The 27,026-nt window shown below is 61.4% G+C and overlaps 3 protein-coding genes across 6 annotated transcripts; all 3 read right to left on the reverse strand.

Moving 5' to 3' along the window:
- Positions 1-201: 201 nt before the first annotated feature.
- On the reverse strand, positions 202-16,313 carry GRK6 (G protein-coupled receptor kinase 6). 3 transcript variants are annotated; one of them, XM_063349072.1, is made up of 16 exons: positions 16,182-16,313; positions 13,127-13,222; positions 10,317-10,429; positions 9,922-9,999; positions 9,548-9,648; positions 8,171-8,263; positions 7,791-7,854; positions 7,021-7,161; positions 6,150-6,340; positions 5,305-5,342; positions 5,089-5,178; positions 4,791-4,999; positions 4,412-4,549; positions 4,023-4,160; positions 3,725-3,859; positions 202-2,923 (listed from the first exon to the last, which is right to left on the reverse strand). In XM_063349072.1, exons 1-16 carry the CDS (start codon positions 16,231-16,233, stop codon positions 2,918-2,920), a joined length of 1,683 nt encoding a protein of 560 aa, XP_063205142.1. In that variant the 5' UTR covers positions 16,234-16,313; the 3' UTR covers positions 202-2,917. The 3 variants fall into 3 exon arrangements, with proteins under 3 accessions (XP_063205142.1, XP_063205141.1, XP_063205143.1); XM_063349071.1 differs by having other exon boundaries at positions 203-2,169; XM_063349073.1 differs by lacking the exons at positions 9,922-9,999; positions 10,317-10,429; positions 13,127-13,222; positions 16,182-16,313 and having other exon boundaries at positions 203-2,169; positions 7,791-7,850; positions 9,548-9,602.
- A 3,953-nt stretch (positions 16,314-20,266) lies between these two features.
- On the reverse strand, positions 20,267-22,112 carry LOC134521953 (alpha-2Da adrenergic receptor-like). The gene has a single exon (XM_063349098.1). The coding sequence runs from the start codon at positions 21,352-21,354 to the stop codon at positions 20,326-20,328; it is 1,029 nt and encodes a 342-aa protein (XP_063205168.1). The 5' UTR covers positions 21,355-22,112; the 3' UTR covers positions 20,267-20,325.
- A 103-nt stretch (positions 22,113-22,215) lies between these two features.
- SLC34A1 (solute carrier family 34 member 1) lies at positions 22,216-26,985 on the reverse strand. 2 transcript variants are annotated; one of them, XM_063349095.1, is made up of 13 exons: positions 26,766-26,985; positions 26,477-26,593; positions 26,133-26,315; positions 25,553-25,681; positions 25,334-25,477; positions 25,112-25,223; positions 24,829-25,024; positions 24,392-24,487; positions 24,177-24,276; positions 23,763-23,930; positions 23,258-23,374; positions 22,968-23,092; positions 22,216-22,862 (listed from the first exon to the last, which is right to left on the reverse strand). In XM_063349095.1, the coding sequence occupies exons 1-13, from the start codon at positions 26,968-26,970 to the stop codon at positions 22,308-22,310; spliced, it is 2,247 nt and encodes a 748-aa protein (XP_063205165.1). In that variant the 5' UTR covers positions 26,971-26,985; the 3' UTR covers positions 22,216-22,307. The 2 variants fall into 2 exon arrangements, with proteins under 2 accessions (XP_063205165.1, XP_063205166.1); XM_063349096.1 differs by lacking the exon at positions 26,766-26,985 and having other exon boundaries at positions 25,553-25,631; positions 26,477-26,587.
- Positions 26,986-27,026: the final 41 nt, after the last annotated feature.

Below are 27,026 nucleotides of genomic sequence, written 5' to 3' on the forward strand. Positions count from 1 at the left end.
GTGCAGCTGTGTGCGGCCCCCCCGCGCTGCGCACAGGGCTGCCAAGGCTGCCGCCAGCCCTGCCGCCGGCCCCCGGCCCCCGGCCCCAAACCCACCTTGCGTCCACCCTGACCAGGCTGCCCCCCTTTGCATGCTCTCCCATGGCGAGTGTCATGACCCTAACCCAGCTCGCGCCACGTCCCCCTCTTTGAGGGGCTGGCCCTTGGCCTGAAGAAGCAGTGCTCCATGCTGGCATGAGGCCACCCCCCCGAATCAGCAACGCACAGCACCCGGAGGGGAGCAGGACTCTGCCCCCGGACCCACAGCACACCCACAGCAACCTCGGGGGGGCTGTGCTAAGGGCAGACAGGGGAGGGACATGACCCAAAGGGGACCCCAGCAGACATGAGCACCCCAATGCCACACGCTCTTGTACCTGTCATGCCCCTGCACCGCCCCAAACCACCCAGCAGAAGCCACCGAGGGCCACCCGTGGTCCCCAGGGCTCAGCAGCAGCCCTTGCCCTGGAGGGCAGCCCCAGCCCCTCCCTGAGGAGGGGAGCACCCAGCAGAGCCCAGGGCAGCCCAGGACCTGCTCCTCTCCTCCTTACAGCCACCAACCCCGTATGGCCCGGAGTGGGCCCCCCCCTTGACACGACAGCAACACAAGGCACGGCAAATCTTACACTTAACAAAAGGTTAAAAATTTAAATACTCTCCAACTTTAGTGCAAGGCAAGCACATGATACCACAGGTCCAAGTAGGTGCTCAGCCCCCCCGGGGGGCCTGGCTCAGAACGAGCACGAGGCAGCAGCACGCACATGTGCACACATGCGTGTGCGTACACACACACACACACACACAGAAGAGACGAGTTATTGCTCGGGACACAGCTGGGACGAGTGTGCACAAGAGGGGAAGAGGACAAGCAGAAGGGAGAGGCGGGCTGAGCCCCACGCTGCTCCCCAGGGACACGCAGGGCCCTCGCCGGGGGCACAGGAGCTGTGCTGGCTCCCTGGGACCCCTGGGGACACACACTAAGCCGGTATGGTGAGCAAGCTGGTCCCCTCCCCACTCACTATTGGGTCACAGCATGACCCCAAGAAGGGACATTCCCTTTGCCACGGCTTTGCTCCCTGAGAGCAGGGTCCCTTATGTGTCCCAGGGACCGCGGCACCTCCAGAACATGCAGGTGGCTGGTCTGGAGCTGGTGGAACTGCGCTGGAGCCGTCCTGCGCCACGCCAGGGATCAGAGCGACCCTTTGGACGCAGCAGCAGGTACCTTCTGAGCCGTGTCCCACTGTGCCACAGGCAGCCTGCCGGCGGTCTGGAGAGGGGGGCCGGGATCAGGTCCCCGGAGCTGGCAGCATGTGCGAGACAAGGCAGGAGGAAGCAGGCTCCGGCAGACAGGGAAGCGAGATGAGGCAGTGACGCTCTGCTGCCAGGATGCAACGGTAGACGCTTTGGCACAGCGCTTTCCTGTGCCTGGGGGCTGAGCAATGGACTCCGCTGGAGCCAGGGACGCCTCAGCACAGCCAGAAAGGTCCAGGAAAGATGCTTTAGACACCTCAAGGCACGGAAGGCCTCTGCCCAGGACTCCCTGGTACAAAGCTGGGACTGTCGCTCCCCCCATAGGAGGACATTTGTGCCTGCGACAGGGTGGGGGCAGTGCAGGCCCCCACCTATAGATTAAAAAAACGACATGTGATATGTACAGACTGACATATATAAATATACACCAAACCTGCAGTGCCGCTTCGGCACCATGGAATGTGTCAGCAGAGCTGCTCCAGCCTGGCCTCGGCCCACGCTGGCACAATCCCTCCCTCCCACCCTGGGCCCGGGAGGGGAGCGGCAGCCGGCGGGCGGCAGCAGCACAAGCCCAAGCGGCAGATTCAGAAGCGTTCAGGTCTGTCTCGGCAATGAGGGCTTGTCCCCTGGCCAGAGGCACCCTGGCCCGAGCTGCCTGCTGCTGCCAGCCCTGGAGCCATCCTCACAGTCTTCAAATACAGACGTGTAAAGCTGTAAACAAATCCACCTTGCAGGACCGCTGCTACCTTGTCCTTCAGGCTGGGCTGTTGTTCTGCTGGGCACCCAGAGAGGCAAGGGGGTCCCAGGGGGCTGGAGAACGAGCTGTGCCCTACAGCCGGGTGGGCTCTTCCTCGCTGTCGCTGCAGTTTCCACAACAGTCCTGAAGTCAGAAGGGCAAGGAGAGGGAGGAGGGAGAGAGAGGAGCACAGCAAGCAGAGGGTGAGCACGGTCACACAACCCAGCCTACAGCTGCCCTCTGGCAGGGAAGGGCCAGGCCCCCCCAGCCTGTGCACGGGCGAGCTACATGGAGGCAAGGGGCCGGAGGGGACCCCCAGTCTGCAGAGAAACAGTCAAGCTGCATCTGGGGGTTCAGCTCCTGGCAGACAGACTGGTGAGCACACAGCTGACTAGCTCAGAAGCTGGGAAGAAGATGGGCTCCGTGGACTACAGCCACCCAGGGAGACAGCCCAGTGCCAGCACAGACGATCGGCCCCGCTCAAGGCTCAGCCGGCCGCAGAAGCAGCTGAAGCCCTTTTTGCTGCAACAGGAGGGAGTCTGAGCACAGGGCAATGCCAAACCCTTCCCAGTTTCTCAACCCTTCTGCGTATCCTGGACATCCGAAGAGAGGAGCGAAGGGAACTTCCCACAGCCCCCTGGGAGCAGAGCTCCCAGCAGCGGCAGTGCAGGGGCAGCTTTGGCTCAAGCTGAGGGCAAGGCCTCCCTCACGAAGGCAGCGAGAGCAGGGAAGCGGGATTAGTGGCTCAGAGGGCAGTTAGAACAACAAGCAGCTTGTGCTCTGCTGGGGGAAGAGGGATAGGCACTGAAGGACAACACTCCTCTTTCCCAGATCTTGCCATGTCCGCGGGCCACCGGGTATTTCCCTGAGCAGAGCAGCCAGGAGAGACTGCTCACCTCTGGAAAGAGAAAACACGTGGCAAATCACAGCTCAACCCCTGCTACAGGCAGCTGCCCATCCTCCGGCAGGTCCTGCCTGCCTCGGGAAGGGCTGGATATCCCAACCCAGAGCTGGCTCTGGCTAGGGCGGCCCACTGAACAGTGAAACACTACTCGCGGCTTGTCGGAGAAGCAGGAGTCAGCACTGGGTGTCTGAGAGTGGGTCCAGAGCCAACCACGCTCGAGTCCCACAGCTGCAAGCAGCTGCTGAGAGGCAGCAGCCCAAACTTTGCCAGTCCTGGAAAGAAGGCAAAGACTGTTCTGGGCAGAGGAGACAGGCAGGCAAGCAAGCCCATAGCAGCTGCAAGACATTTCCGTTCTCCTCATCCCTCGAAAGCACTGCTCTCTGCTTGCTTAAGGTCTGGCAGAAATACTCCGGGGAGCCCAGCAGCCCATTCCAAGAGCAAGGTCTTTTTCAGGGATGGCATAATTCATGTAGGAAGGGAGCAGGCTTGCTATTTTAGTGCCTTCAACAACAGCCCTCTCCCTGTGTGACTGCAGCGTATTTAGCCAGGACACTCCATCCCAGGCCCCTCGACTCCCCCAGCACGGGGAGTGCCAGCCAGGTGAGGGCTGGATCCCTGCAGCGTTGTGCCGGTCCCTGTGACAGCTTTGGGGTCTGGCCACCCAGCATAGTGGGGGACTTTGCCTGCTTCCCCCTCATGCTCACCTGCCTGCCAGATTTGCCTGGCACAGGCAGGAGAGGGCCCAGTGCTGCTAGAGGACTTGCTGGGGAGGAAACGCTGGGCGCAAACTCTTACCTGTCTGCTGAATAAGCGCTGGAGTAACCCTTTTTTGGGCTGTGGAGAAGGCTGCCCTTTCCAGTCTAGGTCTGGGGGCACCGTGCCGTCTGCGCTAAAGACATTCAGCTCCTTAAAACACTCTGTCTCAATCATCTGGAAGAGGACAAAGATGGCTGCAGCAACTGCCACACAAAGGCCGTCACTGAGGGCCCAGCAGAGTGCAAGAGCAGCAGGGACAGCACAAACCCTGCGGGACACTGTATGCGGTGGCCACGGTGGGCAGAAGCAGGAGCAAAAACCTGTCCTGCAAACTTACCTCATTCTGCCAGGGAATGGGAACGCTTCCCGTAGCAAACTTCTGGTAGAAGTCATTGTCCGTGGGCTCCAGCTCCACCCCTTTCACTGTGGAGAACTGCTCAATGTCCAGAACGTCCTTGCAGTAGATGGCCTGGGGCTAAACAGGACAAAGACTGCTCTAACGCCAGGCTCCACTAAGATGCCAGCATCTCAAGCAACTGTGGCTCATGGACAATACCGATCCCCCTCTCCCCACAGCCCAGAGCTTGCTTGACCCCTTTTCTGCCAGGCTCTAGAAACAAGAGGGAAGGGGACGGGCGCCATCTCTTCAGGTGAGCCACCCCAGGGCTCCTGCTTCCCTTGACAGCGCCAGCGGCTGAAGAGGTCAGGACAGGGACAGGCACTTACATCTGGCTTGAAGGGGGGGTCCAGCATGCCTGCTTCCAGCCTCCTGAAGTTGAGATGCTTGAAGAGAGGGTGCTCCTTCACTTCCTTGGCCCCAGCTCCTCGGCACCCCAGGCGCTCCAGAGGGTCTTTGCACAGGAGCTGCAACACAAAGGAAATCAGTGCCCCAGGTGGAGGGTGCTTGGGGCAGCAGCAGCCCTGAGGTCCGTCAGGCTCCTGCAGTACGTCTCTAAGGGTGGCATGGGCCTGCTCGGCAGCTGGGAGAGCGAGGAATTAAGGCACTCTGGACTCTCCTGCACGGTCTTATCAAAGCCAGTGCAAGTAAACGTGTCTGCCTGCAAAAGCAGAGTGGGAGTGAAGGGACAGGGATGCACACTCGTACCATGGTGCAGAGGGAGCGGGCACAGGGTGAGAACTTCTCTGAGTACTCCTCCTGCACTTCCTTCACCAACCGCTCCACCTCCTCCCGCTTGATCTTCTTCTTGCGCTGCTGGAAGGGGGACTGTCCTTCGATCATCTCGTACACCAGGCAGCCCAGAGCCCACCAGTCTGGGCTGAACGTGTAGCGCTCGTTCTTCACCACCTCTGGAGCTACATAGGAGCAGGGGTGAGGGATGTGTGAAGGCAGGGGGAACGTGTGCAGTCAGAGACCACTTTTTGATTAAACCAGGACCACTTACCCATGTAGCCAACTGTCCCCACCCGGCCCTTGATCGTTTGGCCCTCCGGCACGTGCACAGCTAGCCCCAGGTCTGAGATACGGATGTGACCTGCACAGAGGAGGGGGCAAGGTCAAGGGACAGCGTTTGAAGCTGCCAAGAATACAGAGAAACCCTGGTTCAAGCATAAGAAGAGAGGAGGACCCAGCCCCAGGGCTCCTCTTGACCAGCACTCACCGTGGTCATCCAGCAAAATGTTCTCCGGCTTCAGGTCCCTAGGAAGGAATAGACTTGATTAGCAAGAAGCCTGTTGTCAAAGCAAAGGACACAAGGAACAGTGACATCTCAAAAGTCACAGATAAGCAGCAGAGGGATGCAATGTCCCTGCCTCAGGCACACAGATAACCTTGCCTTCACCCCCTGCCCCGGAGTTAGCCCTGCAAGCTCCCCCCTCCCAGGCAGAGAAGCAGGTCACGACAATCTTCAACCCTCCGCAAGCAATCAGTGAGCCTGCAGCTGAGTCCTTCTTTGCAGGTGCAGTGCTCACTATGGGGCAGGCCGTGCAGGAGAGAAGCAGAGGTTTCTTCTGCTTACCTTGCCCCAGGGCAAGGCACAGGGTAGGACTAGAAGGAACTTTCTGGCCCCGTGTTTAGCCATGCTATCCCTAATGCTGCATCACACAACCCGGGGAGTACAGTCATACAATCAGCAATCAGCTTGCTCTCGCTCCCACCCAGCTCTCAGTCTTGAGGTACTGGGGCAGCCTACCCACCTTTGTTCTAGTGTCAATACTGCCCGGGGAGTTAAGCACCCAAGTGCCTGCCCCGAGGCGCTCACAGCACGATCACATCCCGTTCTTGGCGATCATTTACCAGCACGAGGAAGTCGAGCTAGGCTCTCCCGTCTCTCCCAGGAGATCGGCTTTCTGTTCCTGATCCCCTCTCACCCAGCTCTGCACTGCTTTCAAGCCTGAGCTTATTTTCTCGAGAAGACAGACCCAGCTGGGCTAGTAAGAGCAGCAGGAACCCTTTTGCTTCTGCAGCCCGTACAAGGTCTCCCAGCAGGGGCCAGGCAGTGCGCACCTGTACACTATCCTCTCCTGGTGCAAGTCCTCGAGGCCACAGCAGATCTCGGCAGCATAGAAAGCTGCCCGGGGCTCCTCGAAGCCAGCCTCTCCCATGTGGTAGATATGGAACTTGAGGTCCCCTCCATTCATGAGGGTCAGCACTAGGCAGAGAGCATCTTTAGTTTCATATGCATAGGCTAAGCTCACCTGCAATTCAGGGCAGAAAGGCTGTTAGAAGACACAGCTGGAAGAGGGAGGTGCCCACACTCTGATGGGCACTTGTCACCCAAGCAGCCACTCATGGGCAGCAGGTCTGGGCCTCTGCCAGCAGAGGAGGAACCATGCACACCCAGGGAGGGCATGGAAGTGCCCAGCAGCCCCTGCACATCCCCAGCTTTCCTCAGACAGGGAGGACACTGTTTCCCTGAGCCAGAACTGCTCCCCTCCAGGGGCAAGCAGCACCCAACAGCAACCCCAGGGCAGCACCTGATGAATCCTCCATAAAGGGAGGTTTCAGGGTGTCCACACCTCAGGGCAGCCAGGGAGAGAGCTCCCCACTACACAGCTCAGGGCCAGGCTTCTGCCCACTTGGCTGTATGGACAGTTGTCACTGCTTTCTTCTGCCCCAGAGGTTAACAAGGTCCCTGTGAGACCAGAGTGGTGTTTGGGCCTGACTTTGGGGACATTTATGTCATCTTATGGAGGCAGCAGGAGGTCCTGCCAGACCCCAGCCTTGTGAGAGATCTGCAGCCAACAAGACCCTACCCCGTGGGCAGGGCCTGCTCCGGCCTCTCCACATGAGGCGAGGAGCACAGAGGTGCCGGGCCGGCTGGTTGGAGGAAAAATCAACCACGGCAGCAAAGTGAGAGCAATTCCTATGTACTTACTACAAACCTACTGTTCACTTTTTCCAGAATCTGTTTCTCATTCAGGGCCATGGCCTCTCCTTTCCTCTTTTTGATCCGTTTCTTCTCCAGCTTCTTGCAGGCGTACATCTTCCCTGTGGCACGCACTTGGCAGGCACAAACCTGGAGAGGGAACAAGGCTCAGCACCCTCCTGCTGCCGTTTCCAAGGAGAGGTCTAGGTCGAGATTCCGCTCTCAGGAAGAGGCCCGGGAAGGCAAAAATGTCCCTCTCCCCACCTCGCTCTGAGGTTAGCAAGAAGCCTGTTGTCAAACAAGGACACAGGGAACAGTGACATCTCCAGATGTCACAGCTAAGCAGCAGGGGGCTATGATGCCCCTGCCACCTGTAGCAGCACTGTGGCTGGTGCCTGGGAAGACAGAAGGCTGCTCCAGAAACAGTAGAAAGCCTGTCAGTGACAGTTTTCAGGACAGTTTTCCCCTGCCAAGACATCAGGAACAGACCTGACTCTCTGCCCAGGCAGCAGGGCACATGCTACCTACCCTGTGCAACACCTCCCACACCTCCAGTGCCCAGCAAGAGGGGAGCTCTGGCCCCTCAGAGGGGAACCAACAAACCACACAATGCCCAGAGCACAGCGGTGCCCAGCGCAGAGCCCCCACAGCCAGCAGCACCTGCCTCCAGGTGCTGGAGCAGCTTGTGGCACCCTGATGGCCAATCCAGGTCCGCATCTGGCAGCGGGCCACGGTGGCTGCCTCGTACCCTGAATGCAGAGGAAATGCTGGTCACTCACCTCCCCAAAACCGCCCTTGCCCAGCACACGGTACTGGCGGAAAGTGTTTTTGGTCACTGGCTGCCTGTGAGGGAGAAGAAACTGGAGTGAGATGGGAGCAGAGAGAGAATAGGGACTGAAGCCCAAACCACCCCCATGCCCCAGCCTGAGACTGCACCTCACCCCAAAACCCCTGCTCAAGCAGACCTTGCTTCCCTGCGAGGCCAGCAAGGCTGGGGCAGCCAGTAGGGGCTGATGGTGCCAATAAAGGGCCCTGAAGGAGGGCAAGAGCAGACAAAGGACAGGCCCTTGTATCCTGCTAGGACTCAGCATGAGAAAGAGCCCTCAGGCAGGCCATGAGAGCAGGGTGCAGGTCTCCCAGAGATGCCAGGGAGCATTACCGTTCCAGCCATTTCCACTGCAGGAAGCGGTTGAAGTACAAGCTGTCGAGGTAGTCAGCAAAGGGAGCCACACTCAGGTAGTCGTGGATAAGCCTAGGAGAGAGCAGAGCCAGCAAGGTTCCTGATAGCTGATCACAGCCATGGAAAAAGACGGTGGTCAAAGGAAAGAGGAGGTGAGCAGCCCTGTGAGCCCGGTCACTTTGCCATCCCCTCAACCAGCCTAGTACTGAATCACCCACGAAGCCCTGGCCCAGAAAGCCCCACTCCACGCTAAGCCTGAAGCAACAGGAAAGTGCGTTGGAGGTACCACTGTGACAAACTTAGTACCCTGGGATGGGGCTGGCACTGCTAATTGTGGTCTCTCAGCACCAGCCCGGGTTGTGGGACAAAGGGGGACGATGGGACTCTTTGCAATTGCCCCTCTGCTCACAGGGCAAATGCACGCTCCAGGCTGTAATCAGCCACCGAAAGCTGCTAGCAATGTTCAGCACCAGGCGCTGAGTTGTTCAGTTTCAGATGAATATCCAGCACAAAAGGCCACAGGGGATCCTGCTCGAGAGAGCTAACTGCTTCGGAGAGCGGTGCCAGGGCTGCCCAGCGGAGTAAAGAGCCTTAGACATAGTGTCTAGACTGAAGACATGCATCAAGGAGAAGCGGACGGGCTCTTCCCCTTTCAGAGCTTGCCAAGAGCAGGCAGGGCCCAGCCCGGAGGCTCTGCATTCAGACAGCGACTCCAGTTACCACACACAGAGCTAACGCTCCCCAGAAGACTGCAGCAAACCCATTGCCACAGCCCTGCACTCGATTAGGCAACATGCTCCAGCTACTGTTCAGGGAGGGGTGGAAGCCATAAGCCCGGTTTGCCCAACAGCTTCCGCTTTGCACCCGGAGCCAGGACCTTGGCCACTGCTTCTGCCATGGGAACAGAAGTGACCTTAGATCCCTGCAGCAACAGCCAGTGTAACCTAACCACAACGGCCACATCTGTGGCCAGCGGGAAAGGCCAGCTGGCGTGGGGACCGTGGCTCTCAGCTCTGCTCTACGGGTGTACGAGATCCCGGCACAAGACAGCACGGCCAGATGCTGAGGCTTGCTGAAACGGAGTTTTCCCAAATTGCAACTCAGACCCATGGCAGACTGAGAGGAGCGACAGAGGTTTCTGCAGCAGCTTGTGGCTCCCATAGGGGAGCTCCCTGCATTTGCTTTCCTGGAGCTGTGCTGCAAACCACTAGCCCAAAACTCCCCAGAGCCAGCCTTAGCCCCAGCCCTCGCTCTCCTGGAGGAAGGGACCACAAGGGAGAAGGTGAGTTAGCTGCCCCTACCGTGCCAACCTTGTGCCATGGTGCCCCGAAGGCAGGCCCCACGCCTCCAACTTACTTAGTGGATTCCTTGAAGAGCTCCTTGGAAGGTTCCTGTTCCAGCCTCTCACAACAGGCATCGACCAGCTGTGAGGGGACTTCAGGCACATGGTCCTCACTCTGGGGACAAAGAGATGGAGTCAGACATAGGGAGCAGAGCACAAGGATCCTCCCAGGAAGGAGAGGCCCGCAGGAACAGCACATAGGTGCCCGTCTGCTTTAGGGCCAGAGGGAAAAGCAGTAATGGTCGCTTGTGAGGTGGCGGGGTGGCTCTGTACGCTGCCCTCACTGTCCTGCCCAGCACGTTCGCTGTGGCAGGACACGGGTAATGACAGCTGTCAGCTTTCCAACCGCTCTACTGTTGCAGGCAGCAAACACAACTCTCTTACTCACGTTTGGCTTCAAGTACTTTTCAATCAGGTGCTGCCCGCATTCCTTCCGCTTCTCATCTGGAGCCACTTCGTACCCTGCCTGCACAGAGCAAACAGTGTGAGGAGCAGGTCCATCCAGGAACCGAGCCTTGCTACCGGGCAACAGCTGCAGAGCAGCAACACCCTCTGCCCAAGGTTTCCCATGCTTTCCTGGAAAACCAGATTTCCAGCTCCCTAAGCAAAGGCCCAGCCCTATCTTGGAGAAACTGCAACTCACAGGTTTTTCCTTCAGGAAAGCCCTACGTGCCCAGAAGTACCTGGCAACTGCTGGAGCACCCAGCGCCAACTGGTCCATGCCCAGGGCACCAAGAACATCCCTGCCTCCCCCAGTGAAGCCCAACAGGGCTTTGCTCTTACCACAGCATCCAGGAACTTGACGCAGCGTGACAGCTCAGGTCGTGTCTCACAGAACTGCCGAAAGAGCATGTGCCCAATGGGCTGCTTCTCGCACAGGCTGTGGTAGTCCCGCTCTGCAAATGTGGAGAAGATCACTCACTGCCAGCCCACAAAGGAGCAGCCACAGCCCACCGCCCTGGCCATGGGCAGTGGTAGAGGGTCTTGCGACTCGTCAGCCTGCTGTTCACAGGTCCCACCAGCCTGAGAGTCCCAGAAGAGTGAAATGCACCCCATGGGGACAAGAGGCATAACTCAGCTTTTACATACCCCTGTGGAAGATCTTCCCTGAAAGAGGTTTGGCCTGCTGTTCTGTACAGCCTGCCCTTCTTGTATCTAGCAAGGGACCTTCGTGTCCCCTGCTTGCCTGGACAACCTCTTCTCAATCCTCTCCCCATGGAGATTGACTGACTACTCCAGACGCACAACTTTCCTTGGAACATGAGGAACACACCGAGCTTATTTTGAGGCAGATCTTCCAGGCCAAGAGTTGCTCTGATGACTCTTACAAACCACTCATATTCCCAAAGGCCCTGCTGGAAGCAGCAGCATCAAAATGGGAGGCACCACCTCCACAGATGTCCTGTTAATGCTGCACGCAGCAATTAGATCCCCCAACTCCACGGCACAGCCACTTGCTTGTATGTCAACTCCTACTGCCCTGTGGAGCTCGGCTTCTCTGCTGATTCATCCTGCCCCTCTCTGAAGTCTGGCAGCCCAGGCACAAACCCCTTTGACTGTCCAGAGCACTTCCAGGTCTCTGCTTTTTTTCCCTCCCCTTCCACTCACAATACGTCGTCTGATCGTGGGCCAGAACAGATTTCTGTTGCAGCCTTGGCCACCAAGGGTGGCGGGCTGCCTGGGGTGCAGATGTGCGGCCGCCCACCGGCACGCAGGGGATCTTCCAGCCCTCCCTGGGGCTGAGTACTGCCAGTCTTCCCTTCCCTGCGCAGCAGTTTCTCCCGAGGAAGCTGTGGCTTCCTGAGGGTGCACGAGAGCACAGCGACGGCCGGGCTGTGGTGGGGGAGGAGGACGCCTCGCCAGCTCCGCTGCACCGGCCGGTTTCTTTGTGTGTGCAGGGGAAGGAGTTCCCTTCAGCTGGGGAGGATGAGACTTTGCTGATGGTGAGATCAGAAGCTTTCGGCTGCCCTCGCTGCTGCCCAGGCTCACACAAGGTTTCTCCCTGTGGTCAGGGCACACAAAGCTTAATTCTGCAGTGGGCAACCAGCCCACCATGCCCATGGTCCTGCCAAGCCTCTGCAATAGGAAAGAAATACCTTTCTAGCAGGCTGTGAGGGGAAAACAAAACCACTCCAGCCAAAAACTGACCCAAGCACAAGGAACAGGGTCATCTTTCCCACAGGGAAACCAAGCAAGGTGGCCTCCACCTGGGCCAGAAGGACTTCTCGCATGCCTCCCCAAGGGGAAGTGGGGACACCAGTGGTGACAGTCAGCCGCTGGGAGGGACTTGCCCCCCAAAGCATCACAAGGTCACTATCCGGGACAGCGGGACAGCAGACAGACCACCAGCATTCACCACCAGCAAATGGACAGCACTACAAAGGTGAAGTTCAGTGCTGTAAAACACGTCATGACACCCACAGGAAGGGCGGCTGCAGGCAGAAGATGGGCATCAGCTGAGGGAAAGCTCTGCTGAGGGCACACAAGGCAGAGAAGCAGATAGGGGCTGGGATGGCCAAGATGGGACCTGCAAGCAGAGCCCATGCCAGAGCTGTGTTGGGTGCTCAGAACTTGCTCCACTTTGCAGTAAAGCCGAGGACAGAGTCGCCATCTGACTACACTCGGCTGTGAAGCCGGCCCTGGGAGGTGGTGCACGGCATCCACAGCAGCAGAACCAGGCTGTTGTGAGCTCGGAGGTTACAGCGTGGATGATGGAGGTTAAGTTATTCCAAGTGCTACAGTCCCATACGCTCTCAAAGGCAGTCACTCCTTTCCTTGGGGCTGCCAGAACCTGGAAAACCTGGGCATGGTGTAACTGGGGACCGGAGCTGCAGAAACCTCCCAAACCCACTCAGGCCAGTGACACTTGCTCTGAAACAAGGCCAGCACCGTGCCACTCTCCAGCTGGCAGCTGAATCTGGAGCAACAACTTAAACAAGCTCTCCCTTTCCCAGGAAGCAGAGCATTCCCACCCCCTGCGCCCCAAAACAATTTCACATGATCTCAAGACCAAGCCTGCTGCACAAACAACATTAAAACCATGAAGAGTACAAAGTGCAGTGTTAAAATGACAGGCCAAGCCCTGCCCAACTGTACAACTGTCATCTGTACCACGCAGCAAGAACCCAGCTTTGCCCAAAAAACCCCTGATGCATTAGTGTTAGAAGCCGAGGTCTGCACAGCAGGCCTGAATCCCAGACAGGGAGTCCAGAGGACGTAAGCGGGACCTTTGTTATTTATGCAAAGGCACCCCAGAGCGATGGTCCAAAACTCTGCAACAGGGTCTGTTTGCAGAGAGAAGGTGGCGTATCTCTAGTGAAGCTCACCACAGCATAGGAGATGTGTGGGTAGATCAACAAACATTATCTGTCAAGCACCACGCAGCTGTGACTTACCTACCCATTTTTTCTTCCCTGCACCCTGAGCTCTGAGAAATTCTGGCTGGGCTTTGGCTGACACATGCCCCTTTATATGTCCCTGCCCCTCGCACAACTCAATTTTGTATGCACAACACTCACACATGCTCACCCACCGGCCCTGCTCCAGAGCGGAGCACCCGCACTACTCAGCTCCCGCCAGCCACCACATCTCACCGAGGGTTTGTCGAAGATCCTCGCAGAGGCTGATGTGGGGGAACTGCAGCATCTGGCGCCATTTCTTACTCTTGCCTTTCCGGTTTCCACCACCACCTGCAGGGCACACAAAATTGGTACTATGAGTTATGAAGCAAGGAAGTCCAACTGCAGGCAGGAGCCAAGAGAGGAGATACCCTCTGTCCATTTACATGAGCAAGCCCAGGCAAGGAAAACAAGACCAAAGTGGTACCTCCGTCTCCTGGCTTGTGGAACAAAAGTGTTAGAGCCTCTGACTACCAGAAGAAGCGGACGGACAAACCACTCTGTCTGCTGAATGAAGTCCCAGCCCCACATGAAGACCTTTCACCTGGACTTCTCAGTTAGCTTGTATTTAAGATGGGAGAATCAGGGCAGGGGCAGGAGAGCCTTAAGCCACAGGTTGGTCTATGCCTGCACAAGAGTTCTTGGCTCCCAGGCCTGTCCTCAGGACCTCTGCATAACTAAACACCTCTCCAGGCCAAGCCTTGCTCAACGTGAAGCTCTTCCTGCCGTAGTAGCGATGTTCATGCCACCTACTCATTTCAGACTGATTGCTTACTCCAGGGAGGGGCTCTCAGAGGGAGGACATGAAGCTGGGAGACAGGAATTCCTGCTCTAATCGCAGCTCCACAGACAACTCACTGCATCGCCCGGGGCTCATCACTTCAGTTTCCCACCTGTGAAGTGGGGACACTCCCACCTTTCTCCAGAGATAAGCCAGCCTCAGAAAAGCAAGATCCAAGAACCAGATATTAATCCAACTTCAGTTGCTGCAGTGAATGCCCAGTGCTGTAGGACAGGGTGGGAAAGCTTCTAGATAGACCAAAAAATTTACATCATAGCAAGCACTAAGTACTGAAATACTCGTACGCCTGATTTCTGGGATCAGCCAAGCTCCAGGGATTGCTTTCCCCCAGCTTGGTGCCAACAAACACACAATCTCCCACCTCCCTTTGGAAATACATTAAACCACCCTGCTGAGTTGGGCCAAAGGCACAGCTTTCTGAAATCGGGGGGGTTGAACACCATTTATCAGCTCTTGAGAAACACTTTCATAACACTTTCCTCCACTGCGGATGCAATTCAGCCCCTAATCCAAGACACGGTCCCCAGGCATCCAGCTCCCTGTGACGCAGGAGGCCTTGGTTGGATAGGCAGGTGGGACGGGGCCACCACGGCCGGCCTCCTGCAGGGCCAGCCCCAGGTCCGAGCCCCTGGCACGCTGCGGGTCGCTGCGCTGCATCTGCCCCGCACCAGCAGCTGGGCTGCACGATTGTACAAACTCAGGAAGGAAGTGACTCAAGGGTAAGCAGGGGTGGAAGAAACCAGCAGCACAGACACCTTCTTGTCAGCCACGGCTTGCGGCAACAAAACGGATGGGGACAACTAAGTGAGGGCACGGGAGGACATGCCATCCTCACCCCACCAGCGCCCAAGGAAAAGCAGAGCTGTGCCCCACAGCACCTGGAGGACGAGGACTGGCAGCTTGCACTTCCTTGAGTTGTTTGCTTTGAAAGGAGGCTCCCAGCGCCCTTCACACACAGTTCTCCCCCGCCCTCCCAGCACTGCAGCAAACAGCCCAGCAGGGAACTCGTCTCCTGCCCACCAACCAGCACTCCCATTTTGGGGATGGGGCCACCTCCACCCAGAGCTCACCACATGGGAGCTTCAGGGGTTGGTGATAGCTCAAAGCTGGTCTGTTGTGCCTCTGCCAGAGGCCAGCAGGCAAGGGGGACAACAGTGGGAGGATCCTTCACCTTCCAAACCCTCCTGGAAGAGGCCTTCCTGGGCCAAACTCTCCTAGAAGAGTTTGAAAGAAATGCAGAACGTGGTCATCTTATGGCAGCAGCTGAAGATGGCTGTCAGCAGCCCCCCCAGCATGTCCGGGGGCTCCACACTCCCACAACAGACCAGGAGGATCCCAAAAAGGCCAGGCTGGGGCAAAGCATGTGGCGCTGTCAGACCCAGCCAGCAAAGTGGCTCTGTCCTGTCACACAGGCTGCTGGAGCTTGCCCCAGTGGCCACCACGGCCACCCAGCCATGGGTGGGAGAGCTGCGGACGGGCAGGAACCATCCGACACGAGCGTGCCAGTGGATTGTATCTGCCTGCAGCCAAACTGCCCACCATCTGCTGAGGCCGAGGCACCAGAGGAGCACCAGCAAGCACTGCAGCAGTCCTCCGACACCTCGCTCTGCATCGGCGACCAAACCCCGCTCTGCCGGGAGCCAGCCTCCTGGTCTCTCACTCCGTGTGAAGCAGGGCCCCGCGTCTTCAAGTCCCAAACGCCGCTGTTTGGTTTCGTCTGGATTCGCTTTTGAACCAAACCTTGTTGTTAGGAACCACCACGCCATGGTGCGCCACGGTCACCGTGCCTGAAGTACCAATGCTAAGCCTGATTTCCAAGCAGCTCAAAAATGTTTCTGCCCATGTAAATTTAATTTTGCTGCTCTTTGCTCCCACAAATCTAATTTCTAAAGCCCTCTAACTAGATTTCAGGCTCCAGAATGACTCGCTGTGGCCAGCTGCACACCGTGGGCCAGGAGGGACTGTACTTCCCCACCACTTTACGGGATCTAATGAACTCCCCGATGCCTGGCCGAACCACATCTGCCCTGCCAAGGGCCAGGCTCCTGCCTGACAGACTGCCCAGCTCTGCCTAACCCACCCTGGGGCTCCCCTGCGCCGAGGGCCCGGAACTCAGCCCTCACCCCAGAGGCAGCAGGAGGTTTGCGGCCCCGCAGCCAAAGCGCTGAGGGGACCGGGGCTGGTGTGAAGGCGGAGACTCCCCGGGGAGGGACAGCCCGAGGCCCAGTCTCAGGGGCAGCCCCGGCCGCAGCTTTGGGGAGCGGATGCCGCTCTAGGAGGCGGCCGGGCGGGCTGACGGCTCAGGCCACCGACCGGCCGCCACCTCCCGGGCGCTGGCCTCGCTCAGCTGCCGGGCTGCCCCGCGCCCGCCTGCCCCACCGCCGCCGCCCCGGGCCTTCCCCCACCCCCAGCTCCGGGGACCGGCGTCCGCCCGGCGCCGCCGCTCACCTTCGCGGGCCTTGAGAAGGACGGTGTTGGCGACGATGTTCTCCAACTCCATAGGCCCAGGCGGCGGCGCCGCCGCCTCCCGCCCGGCTCCGCGCCGCTCCCCGCCGCCTGGCCCGCGCCCCGCCGCCGCCTTCCCCCCGCCGCCGCCACCGCCGCCGCGCCCCGCCCACCCGCGCCCAGCCCGCCAATGCCTGCCCACGCTCCTCCCGCGCCGAGCTCCCATTGGCCCAGCCCCCTCAGGAAGCCTCGCCTCCTCCACCGCGCCGCTGCTCTCCCGTTGGCCCCGCGGCGGGCGGGGGTGTGGGAGGGCGGGGGCGGGGCGAGAGAAGCGCGCGTCATTCGGCGGCCATTGGCGAAACCCAGCCGGGAAGAGGGAGCGGGTGCTGATTGGAGGGCGAGGTGTCACTCAGAGAGGGCAGTCGCCGCTTGGGGAACGGATTGGGCGAAGCCTCAAAGGCGCCCGCCGCAGAGAGAGACCCGCCTTCTGCGGCATTTGATTGGGCGCAGAGCTGCCACTCCGGTGCTGACTGGGTTGTGATAGGTGCGTTTGGTAGGGGGCGGGGACAAGCGGCTGTTCGTAAGGGGGCGCCGGTGGTGGGGCTCCCCGGAGAGTGCGGGTCTCTGCGGCCTGGCTGGTGGCGTTGCGGGGGCCTGTGGCCTGTCTAGGCTGCCCTGTGCTCCACTTAACAGCGGTTACATTGTTAGGGGAGCCTCCCCCCTCTGCAGGCCGGGCCTGTGTTTGTGCTGGCCTCAATAAAGCCGCCTGTGCACCCGCGTGTCCGGCGTTGGTCAGTCCCTGTGCCGCGGGGTGGGTAGCGCAAGCGCCGGTGCCGTGTCCGGCATCGCTGCGGTGGAGGTTCGGGGTTTCCTCATCGCGCCTTGGCCTCATCCCTTGGCGTGGCGGGGGTGTGGTGCTGCCAGCCCTATCGCGCTGGGGCTGACTCCGGTGACTGCTGGTGTGCCACTCTGGTATTGAAGCTCTTGCTGCTCCTACGGGCTTCTTCCCTCCATTGATTTGCTCTAAAAGCCCTTTGTTTACTGGTACTTCAATTAGCAGCAGCTTTACCCTGTCTGAAGACAAGCTGTGCTGCGGGAACCTCTCCCTCCCTGCTCCCCAGCTAATTAGTCATTGATTTCTCTGCAGACCTTTGTCCTCCTCAAGCACCCCTCGATGGTCTGTCAGCCCTGCAGATGACCTGCCCAGGTCCCTGCTTCTCCTGGGTGTAAAACCGCTCCTTAACCCTCTTACCCATCAGCAAGTTGTGCCTGCCCCGCTTTCTGCTCCTTCTGGCTTTTGGGTGTCACCTCTGCCTTCCAATGGCTCCCACCTCCGGGAGCCCGTGGGTGATGCCTCCCGCCTTGTGTGCGGTGGCAATGGGGCTGGCCTGCCCTGGGTGCGAGGCTGGTGGTGGCTGGAGCACGGAGGAGCACATGGTGATGGGCAGGTCCCTCCACTGGCCTCTGTCAATGGCAACCTGGTGGTGGGGAGCGACCGGGTCCCCGAGCACCGCTCGGCTGGGCTATGCTGGTGAGCAGGAGGGAGGGGGTTCATGTCCTCAGGCTGCAGAGAGGCTGATAATAACACAAATTATTCCAAGCACTCATTGCCGGTGCAGTCGGTACTGACTGTGGTCTGATGTGCCCTTCAGCATCCACTGGAGATCAGGTCTTGCATCTTCTGGTTACAAACCCGCAGCGGTAATGAGGAGGAGGATGCTTTGCCCTGCCATGCCTTGGAGGTGATCTCCCGTGTCGCTCTGCCATGAGGGATGAGCTCACGCTGTGAGCTTTCTTCTTTTAGAGCTGCTTTCCTTTTAAAGGTGGCACATACTTATTTTGAGCTTCAAACGCGATGACTTTGTTTCCATGCATTTGCACGCTTAACCCTTAGGTTGCTACTTCCAATTTCCTCCCAGCTGGCATTTTGCAGCACTGTTCCCACCGCCGGCAAGTCATCAGCCATGGGGTGTCCCGAGGGGTCCTGGTGTCCCCAGCAGAGCCATGGCAGCCCAGGTGGTGGAACTGTGACTCTGCTTTTTAGCTCTGTGGAGGGGACATGGCTGGAGAGGGGGAGAGGGCTCCAAACCCAGGCCTATCAGGGGAGTAATTTAAAATAACCTTGAGAAATTGAAGAAACAGCCTGAGAACGCAGGATGCAATTCCAGGTGGGCGAGCATAAGTGCTGCAGTTGGGCAGGAGTAATCAGCGCTTCCAGGGGAGCCGCTTTGCCGGCGGTACCGTGGTCACGGTGGCTCGTGAACGGGGCAGGAATAAGGGTCACACTGTGGGGGATAAAACAAACTTTGTGCAAACTTGGAGTGGCGATGGCTGCTGTGGAGATACGGAGCGACCTGCTCGACCCGTCTGCCATGGACAGAGCGATGTGCTGCGTGGTGATGCAGTGGGAGATGTCGGTGGCGGGACTCTCCCCGGAGCGCCCCAGCACCTGGTGGTGTCTGGCGTGAAGGGGGGAACCAGGTGCTCCCAGACCTCATCCACCCCTCGGGATTTGATGTTTCGGACATCAGCTTGAAGTTCCCTTTGGTGACTCAGATGTTGCCCTGGTGCAACAGGGCACCTTGCCCAAGCTGGGGGGTCCCTGTGTGCCCCCACTTTGGCTGGTCCCCGGCCTCTCCTGTCCTGCCGCATCCTGCAGCCATGCACGCATGCCCCAGGAGGAGAGATGGTGCCTGGTCCCCTGGTCAGCCCCTGCGGTGCCGGGCAAGGGTGAGGACACGGTGTGTGATCCAGGGCGCTGTGGGGCTGCCCCAGGGGCTGGTGCCCCTTGGCGAGAGCTCCTCTCCCCCGGCCGAGTCCCCATCAGCCGCCCTCATCTCCCTGGGTATTTTTAGAAGCAAAGTGCTGTTTAATTGTGAAAAGGCGAAAGGCGGCCGCGGGAGGGGAAGCCAGGCGGCAGCGATAGGGCAGCTCCTTCCGCAGATTGTGCCAGCATGGCCCCAACTGCTGGGGCTGGCCACCTCCGGGGGCTCAGCGCTGGGCCCCCGTCCCATCCCAGTCCCTGCTGGCAGCCTCTGCCGGTCCCAGAGCTCATGCCATGACCCTCTGCGCACAGGGCCAGTGGGGCACGGGGGATGGCCCGGGGGTCCTCACCGCTGCAAGTACCCCCGTCCCTTTCACTCCCCCAGACACCACGGCTGAGTTGTGCCCACCCCGGCGGGGACTGGGGGGGTTGGGGGGAGCCAGCGTTCCTTGGGCTCCAGCTCCCAGGCGCCAGTGGCTGTTTTTAGCCGAGTGAAAGTCCGATGTTTTGAGATTTTCTATTTTGAGCCTCAAAGCTGGAGAAGTGGAGCGGCCCCTGACCCCCGGGTGCCTGTGTGGAGCGGGGCTGGGAGCTGGGCAGGGCGGGCGTGGGGCGGCTGCTGCCCCCAGGGCGATGTGGCTGCCCCCCAGGTCTTCGCCCCACAGTTGCCCCCATGGCCCCTCGCACCTCGGGCTGCTCTTCCCACGCAGCCCCATCTCCCACACTCTCCCAAGGGAGGACGGCCTTTCTGCCACCGGGATGTCATTCCTCCTTTTCCGCCTGTAGCAAGATCCCGGTGAAGCCCCTGAGCAGGACTTGGGGTGTCCCACCTCATCCCCGCACCCCTCGTACCCCACCGTGGAGTACATATGTGCCCCCACGGAGCCCCTGTGACACGGCATGGCTACATGCTGTTGACACGCAGGGGACAACCCTGGCAGAGAGGCACAGGGCTCAGGCTGGGCTGCTGTGGGGGCATGGCCAGCTCAGCCTGGTGACAATGATGCTGCCACATGGGGGATTTTGTGTCCCCCCCAGCACCCATGGGGTCCGTCCCCTGCGCAAGAGGATGCTGTGTTTCACCTGGCAGCAGGGAGGACTGGTGCTCTCCAGAGCTACCACGGCTCGTTGTCACCACCAGCGGGTCACCCATGCTGCAGGCTGGGGTGACAATGGGTGCTGGAGATGAGTGCTGCTTGCTGGGCTCCCAGGAGGCAGACGCCAGCCCTGGGCACAGAATTTGGCCTCATTTTATTCAACCCCGCGTTTCCAAAAGTACCTCGAGGTGCACACCGGCACTGCTGTCCCGGGTCCGCGGTGGGTCTGGGCGCTGCCAGCGGCAAGCGGGGCTGGAGGCTGCGTCCCCGGTGTCCCAGCAGGACCCTATGTGCGGTGCTGGCAGGGGATGGCCAGGAGCCGTCGGAAGGCGGCGCGGAAGTCCCGGTTGAAGAGGGTGTAGATGAGGGGGTTGAGGCTGCTGTTGCAGTAGCCGATCCAGAAGAAGAAGCTGAAGAGGGGCTTGGAGACGCGGCAGCCCTCCCCACAGACAGCCCCCAGGCTGTAGGTGAAGAAGAAGGGGAACCAGCACAGCACGAAGGCCCCCATCACCACGGCCAGCACGACGGTGAAGCGCCGCTCCCGTGCCCGCACCAGCCGCCGGCGGCACAGCAACATGCTCTGGTTCTGGCTCCGGCGCCGCCAGCCCGGCATCCCGACCTCCGGCCCCTTCTTGCCGGTGCCGGCGGGGCACGGGGCGCGGGCGGCGAGGAGGGCTGCCGTCCGCCGGGCGGTGAGGTGGTAGATGCGGCAGTAGACGGCGACCATGACGAGGCAGGGGGCGAAGAAGGAGGCGGCGCAGGAGGCCAGCACGTACCACGTCTCCTGGCTCAGCTGGCATTCCCGGCTGCCCGGACGGGCCCGCAGGAGCGGTGGCAGTGCCACCAGGGCCGCCCCCGCCCAGACCGCCCCGATCATCCCCTTCACCCGCCCGGGGCTGCGGCGCAGGTTGAACCGGGCTGCCCGGGTGACAGCCCAGTAGCGGTCGAGGCTGATGGCGCAGAGATGCCCGATGGAGGCGGTGCAGAGCAGCACGTCCAGCGCCAGGTACAGGCTGCACCACACGCCACCGAAATACCAGTAGCCCATCACCTCGTTGGCCAGCGAGAAGGGCAGGACGAGGATGGCCACCAGGATGTCCGCCGAGGCCAAGGACACCAGGAAGAGGTTCTGTGGAGCCCGCAGGGCCCGGCTGGTGGAGATGGCCACCACCACCAGCGCGTTGCCCACCAGTGTGGCCAGCAGGACGGCCAGGGCAGCCAGCAGGATGAGCCCGGTGGCTGCGGGCGAGTGCGGGGCGCTGCCGGTGCCGCTGCCATTACCGGAGGTGTTGGGGAGGGCACGGGCTGGCTCCATGCTGTCCCAGCCCCTCAGGTGGACGAAGCCCCATGGGGCTGCCCCCCACCGCGCGCCCCGCTCACCGGCCCTGACGCATCTCGTGGTGCAGCCCCGCCATCGCTGAGTCCCCGGGGGTTGTCCTGGCCACCACTGCTCCCGTACTGACCCGGTCTGGTGGCAAGGCGGAGATCGTCCCGGCTCGGTGGCCACCCGGCCAGGCACAAGGGGCAGCGGTGGTGCCAGGAGCCCCAGCGCGGCTCCCACGGCAGCCCCGGAGGCTCCGCTGGTCCCAGCCCGGGAGGAGGGCGGGCGGGAAGGAGGGAGGGACGGGCTGATATCGCTGGCAGAAGCCCAAGCATCTGCGGGCGGTGGGAGAAGTGGTTATTGCCAACACTTAAAGGGCTCCTGCCAGGGTCGCCGTGGCTGGTGGGCTCCTACCACGGGTGTTGGGGTACCCGGCAGGCCGGGGACACTGCCTGACCATGCTGAGCTGACATCCCGCTGCGCCCCAGCCCGGCAGCACCGCAGCACCTCGCCGGCTGCCCCAGGCTGAGCCCGGTGCACTGACACATTGCCGTGGCACGCAGCGGTGCAGCATGGAGCCTGCCGGCTCGGCCCTCCGGGGATGAGGCGGGTGGAAGAAGCAGGTCCCTGTGGCACGTTGGTACAGGCTGGCTGCAAACCGCAGCATTTAGCTGTGGCATCATCAGCGAGTGCCCCCACGGCCCCAGCAGCACTTTTGGTGCGTCCCCAACACCGGGCCCCCATATGGGGACGAGGTGGTGTTTGGACACGGCGGAAAACGGTGGGCATCGGGCACCTGCCCTCGGGCAGGATTTGCAGGGGCAGGAGCCTCTGTGAAGAGACACACACCTGGGGCGCGGGCGCTCGGCATTTATTAGGCATCAGCTGAGCGGGGATGGCAAAAACCGGGCGGCCACGAGAGCAGTGGCCCAGGCGTCTGGTGCCAGCTAGAGCCGGGTGGCACTGTGCAGGGGCGGGCGAGGGGAGCCCACCCGGATGGCGGGGCCAGGCACCTCCTCGGGGTAGGAGAGCGCGGGGTTGTCCAGCCCCAGCCTGGCCTTGTCACGGGGAGGGCCCTCGCGCTCCTCCCAGCCCTCAGGGCTGCGGCAGCGGTCGGTGCAGCAGAGGGTGGCCCGGGTGATGAGCCGGTCGAGGGGCTGCAGCGAGTGCATCCAGGCGGGGAGGAAGTCCCAGGTCTGCAGCCATTTGGGCAGGCGGCCGGGGCTGCGTGCCTGCAGCGCGTTCACCAGCCCCACGAAGAAGAGGAGGCTGAGGAAGGGCGCGCCCACCCCCACCAGCACCCGCCAGCCTGCCATGGAGATGCCGAAGATGAGGGAGGGCAGCAGGAGGAAGCAGACGATGAGGTACAGCACGGCAAACCAGCGGTACTTGGCCGTGCGCTCGCCCAGCGCCTTGGCCATGCGGATGGGCAGGCGGGTGAAGGGCAGCGGGTACCACAGCAGGATGCCGGAGATATTGAAGAAGAAGTGACAGAGGGCAATCTGCAGGGACGGCATCCCCATCAGGCCAAGCACGTGGGCTTCCCCCAGCCCCTGCCTTGCCCGGTGCCCCGCTCCAGCCCAGTCCTGGCCCCAGGATGCCCGTACCTGGAAGGAACTGGCCAGCTTGTCCCCGGGGCTGGCCAGGGCGGCGAGGATGGCAGTGGTGGTGGTGCCGATGTTGGAGCCCAGGGTCAGTGGGTAGGCACGCTCAATGCTGATGACCCCCAGGCCTGTGGGAGAGGCACCCCATCCCATCCCATTGCTCCTCACTAATGCCATTCCCACGCTCTCCCAAGGAGACATGGCTCCTCCTGCCCCTCTGAGCGCTCAAGCACCCATGGGCTATCATGGGGGATGATCAGCACATGGCAGGGGACCAGAGGACCACCACTCACCGATCAGGGGTGTGATGGCCGAGGTGAAGACAGAGCTGCTCTGCACCACGAAGGTCATCCCGGCACCCACCACCATGGCGAAGTACCCAGTGAGCCAGCTGAACGGGTGTGGGAGGTCTGCCACGGCATGGCCATGGGCACGGACATGGACACGAGCATGGACACATCAGCTGGGAGCAACCCAGAGCTCCTACATGGTGCTGGGGAGGGGGCTGGGGAGCCAGGCTCTGGGTATGGGGCCAGGCTGTGGGTATGGGGCCAGCCTGGTGGCTGGTGACTGGAAAGGCTCAGGAAAGAGGATGTGGACACCAGGAGGTCTTGACAGCCATAAGCAGAGTGGGGATCGGGGGTAGGCAGGGGGCATGGGGGTCAGGTAGGGATGGGATTTAGGGGCAGCCAGGGATGGGTCTGAGGATGGCAGGTGGGGATGTGGATGGGGACGGGTGGCCATGGGGCAGGCAGGGTCCCATCCCACTCATCCCATGGTGGTCCCCATCCCACTCACCAGTGTTGATCACCTTCTGGATGGCTTTGGCCACCTGCCCCTTGAGCAGGGAGTTGAGGATTTTGACCAGGAGGATGAGGCAGGTGCAGAGCACGACGAGGGAGCCGGCCAGCAGCACCAGCCCCACAGCCAGGTCGGGCAGCGGCGTGTCGGTGAAGAGATGCTCACCTGCCCCACAGCACGGCTGGGCGAGGGGCTGGGGCTGGCCCAGCCCTGCTCACAAACCTGCTCCCTCCAGACAGCCCCACACCCAGACCCCAGCCTAAACATCTCCCAGCCCTGCCCCACATCATGACTTCAGCCCCATGCCCAGCAGCTCTCCATCCCACATACAACTCCCCAGCCCTGCCTGCACCTCCCCAGCCCCATGCCCGGTGCCCCCCAGCCCTGCCCAAGCCCCCCACACCTACTCACACTTCTGCCTGGTGACGTTGTGGAGGCTCTCGATGCCCTTAGTGCTGCAGTGGCCAAGGGCCGTGCAGTTCAGGGGGGGCACAAGCCCCACAGCGGCCACCTGCAGGGAGAGGGTGGTCTGCAGCCGGCTCCACAGTGTCTTCAGCCAGCCTCTGCCCACCACTCACCCTCCGTGGAACTGTTTGATGGCCCCAGCAGGACCACGGGCCCCTCACCTGTGGGGGTGCGGGGCCACACCAGACACGGATGAGGCTCCGGTTGCGCAGGCTCTCGTCCCCCGTTGCGATGCCCGTGATCACTGACTTGTCCAGCTGCAAAAAAACACACGTTGGAGAGGGCCCTTTGGGGCTGACACAGCTTGGGGACACCTTCACTGGGAGGGGGACACCACTGGCAGCCTGGGGACACTTCTATACAACCACCATCAGAGGGACACCAGTGCTGGGGACATCACCACCAACAGTGGGACAGCAATGCTGAGGGATCACCACCAGCCTGGGAACACCACTGCCAGCCTAGAGATACTTGGGCATGACCACCATCAAAGGGACACCAGTGCTGGGGACATTACCACCAGCATGGGAAACACAAAAGCTGGGGAACCACCACCAGCCTGGGGATACCACCCTGGGGGACACCATGCTGAGGAGACCTGGATGATGAGCTTGGTGAAAGGCTCTGTGATGATCTTCAGCAGGTCGGGGGCATCCTTCCCGCTGCGGATGTTGAAGGTGGCCACGACCAGGCGGGTGACGTGGTGCAGGTACCCGCTCACCACCTCCAGTGGCAGCAGCACCAGCACCGACAGCCAGTTGAAGCAGTCGTGGACTGTGGCACCGGCGAAGGCCCTGTGCGGAGGAGCCTGTAGGCATGGGGTGGTCCCCTGGGAGCAGCCCCCGGCCCCCCGAGTCCCCTCTGCCCTGACCAGCTCTCACCGTTTGAACTCACTGCGGTCACCAGCCTGCATGAGGGCCACAATGGTGTTGGTGACGGAGGTGCCGATGTTGGAGCCCATGATGATGGGGATGGCAGAGCGCACCTCCAGCACTGGGGGGGAGAAAGACCCACTAGCCCCACTTGGCCCAGCTCAGGGTGACTCCATCTGGCCACCCTGTCCCGCAGCCTCAGGTCCCCGGGAGCCCTGTGGGCACACTCACGCCCTGAGGAGACCATGCTGACAATGATGGAGGTGGAGGTGGAGGAGCTCTGCACCAGCACAGTTACCAGGATGCCCACCACCAGCCCGGCCACTGGGTTGGAGAGGATGGCATTGTCCTTGAAGATGTCCCCGGCCACCTTTCCTGCAAGACAGCGTGAGCGGCAGCGTGCTGGTATGTTGGGTTCCACCAGCTGCCCAGGTGTCCCCGCCACCCTACCTCCGGCCAGCTGGAAGGCAGAGCTGAGCACGTCCAGGGAGCACACGAAGAGATACAGGAACCCGAACATCAAGGGCACCTTGAGAAGGGAGACACAGATGGACTGGACCCTGGCCCAGCACCCCAGCTCTGTGCAGGACAAGAGAGAGTGTTAAACACAGCCCATGGCACGGCTCCAGCTCCCCGGGCTCCTGCAGCCCTACACCATCCTCCCATGCCCCTGGCGGGACGGGGCTCGTGTCCCCAGCCGTGCCACCACTCCCTGGGTCCCCTCCATCTCCTCCCACCCTGGAGCGCCTTGTGCCAGTCACCCCTGTTGCCCCTTGGCTCTGCCAATGGGGAGCTGAGGGTCTCTCCCGCCGGCAGGCAGCCCGCCGTGCTGGGGGTGCAGCTGGGGTGGCAGCGCGAGGATTGGCACCGCGGGGCAGCGGGGAAGAATTGCTGCCAGTCATGGGGACAAAGCTGGGCCTCTCCTGGTACCCCCTGTCCTGGCACCCCAAAGCCCCCCTGTGTGCCTCTGGCAGATCTCTGGGGTGCTCCCCAACCCGGGTGCTGTGTCCCCACCACCCGTGGGTCTCACCTGGCTTCTGCAGCTCATCCAAGCCCAGCCGGGGTCCCTGCCAGGGCAGCGCGTCCAGCTCGTACCGCTCCCTGCCCTCGCCCAGGCGCCCCGGGGAGCCGGGGCAGGGGAAGCCATGGTCAGGGCAAGGCACCGCGCTGACGGTGAAGGGGCAGGTGTGGGCACCCGGCAGCCGGTGCAGAGCTGGGGAGAGGGGGCACCCATGTTACAGCCCCATCCTCGCAGGGAACCCCCTGCAGAGGAGAGCCAGGCACCGCCCGGGCCAGGGTCTGGCCAGAAGCAGAGCTGAGCCCGGCGGGGCGAGGAAGAGGAGGAGGAGGAGGAGGAGGGCTGGGGGCACCTACCTGGGGGGCTGGGGCAGTAGGTGAACTGGGGCCCGTGCACCACCCTTCCTCCCCGCACCGGGCAGCGGGGCAGGGATGGGCTCTCCCTCCGGTAGGGCAGCATCGCTCCTGATGAGGCTGCGCAGAGGTGGCTGCACGTCACCACGGTGGCTGGCACCACCGAGGAGCACCATCCCATCACCCGATGGTCCCCTGGACCTCTGGCTGCTGCCGTGACACCCCAGCGAGCTCGCGCAGGGGGACCAGGGGACATGGGGAGGGGATCCCTCCTGCCCAGAGCCCTGCTCACCTGGGGCTGGCCAGGCACTCAGGGCAGCACCGTGTCCACATGCCACATCCGCGCGTCCCTCCAGCAAAGTGGCCTGCAGGGCACCACGGCCCTTTATACGCACGCCAAGAGCAAAGTCTAAGGAGCCCCGCGTTGCCCCTCGCCTCCGCTCGCTGCTCACCTCCTCCCCAGAAATTCCTGCAGTTAATGGGTAACCCCACAGCATCCCGTGTCAGCCGCGGCCCCGGGGCGGGATGGGGCACGCGCCCCTGGGGTACCGTG

This window comes from Chroicocephalus ridibundus, chromosome 11 (genome assembly GCF_963924245.1).
Source record: "Chroicocephalus ridibundus chromosome 11, bChrRid1.1, whole genome shotgun sequence".
Classification (NCBI taxonomy): domain Eukaryota; kingdom Metazoa; phylum Chordata; class Aves; order Charadriiformes; family Laridae; genus Chroicocephalus; species Chroicocephalus ridibundus.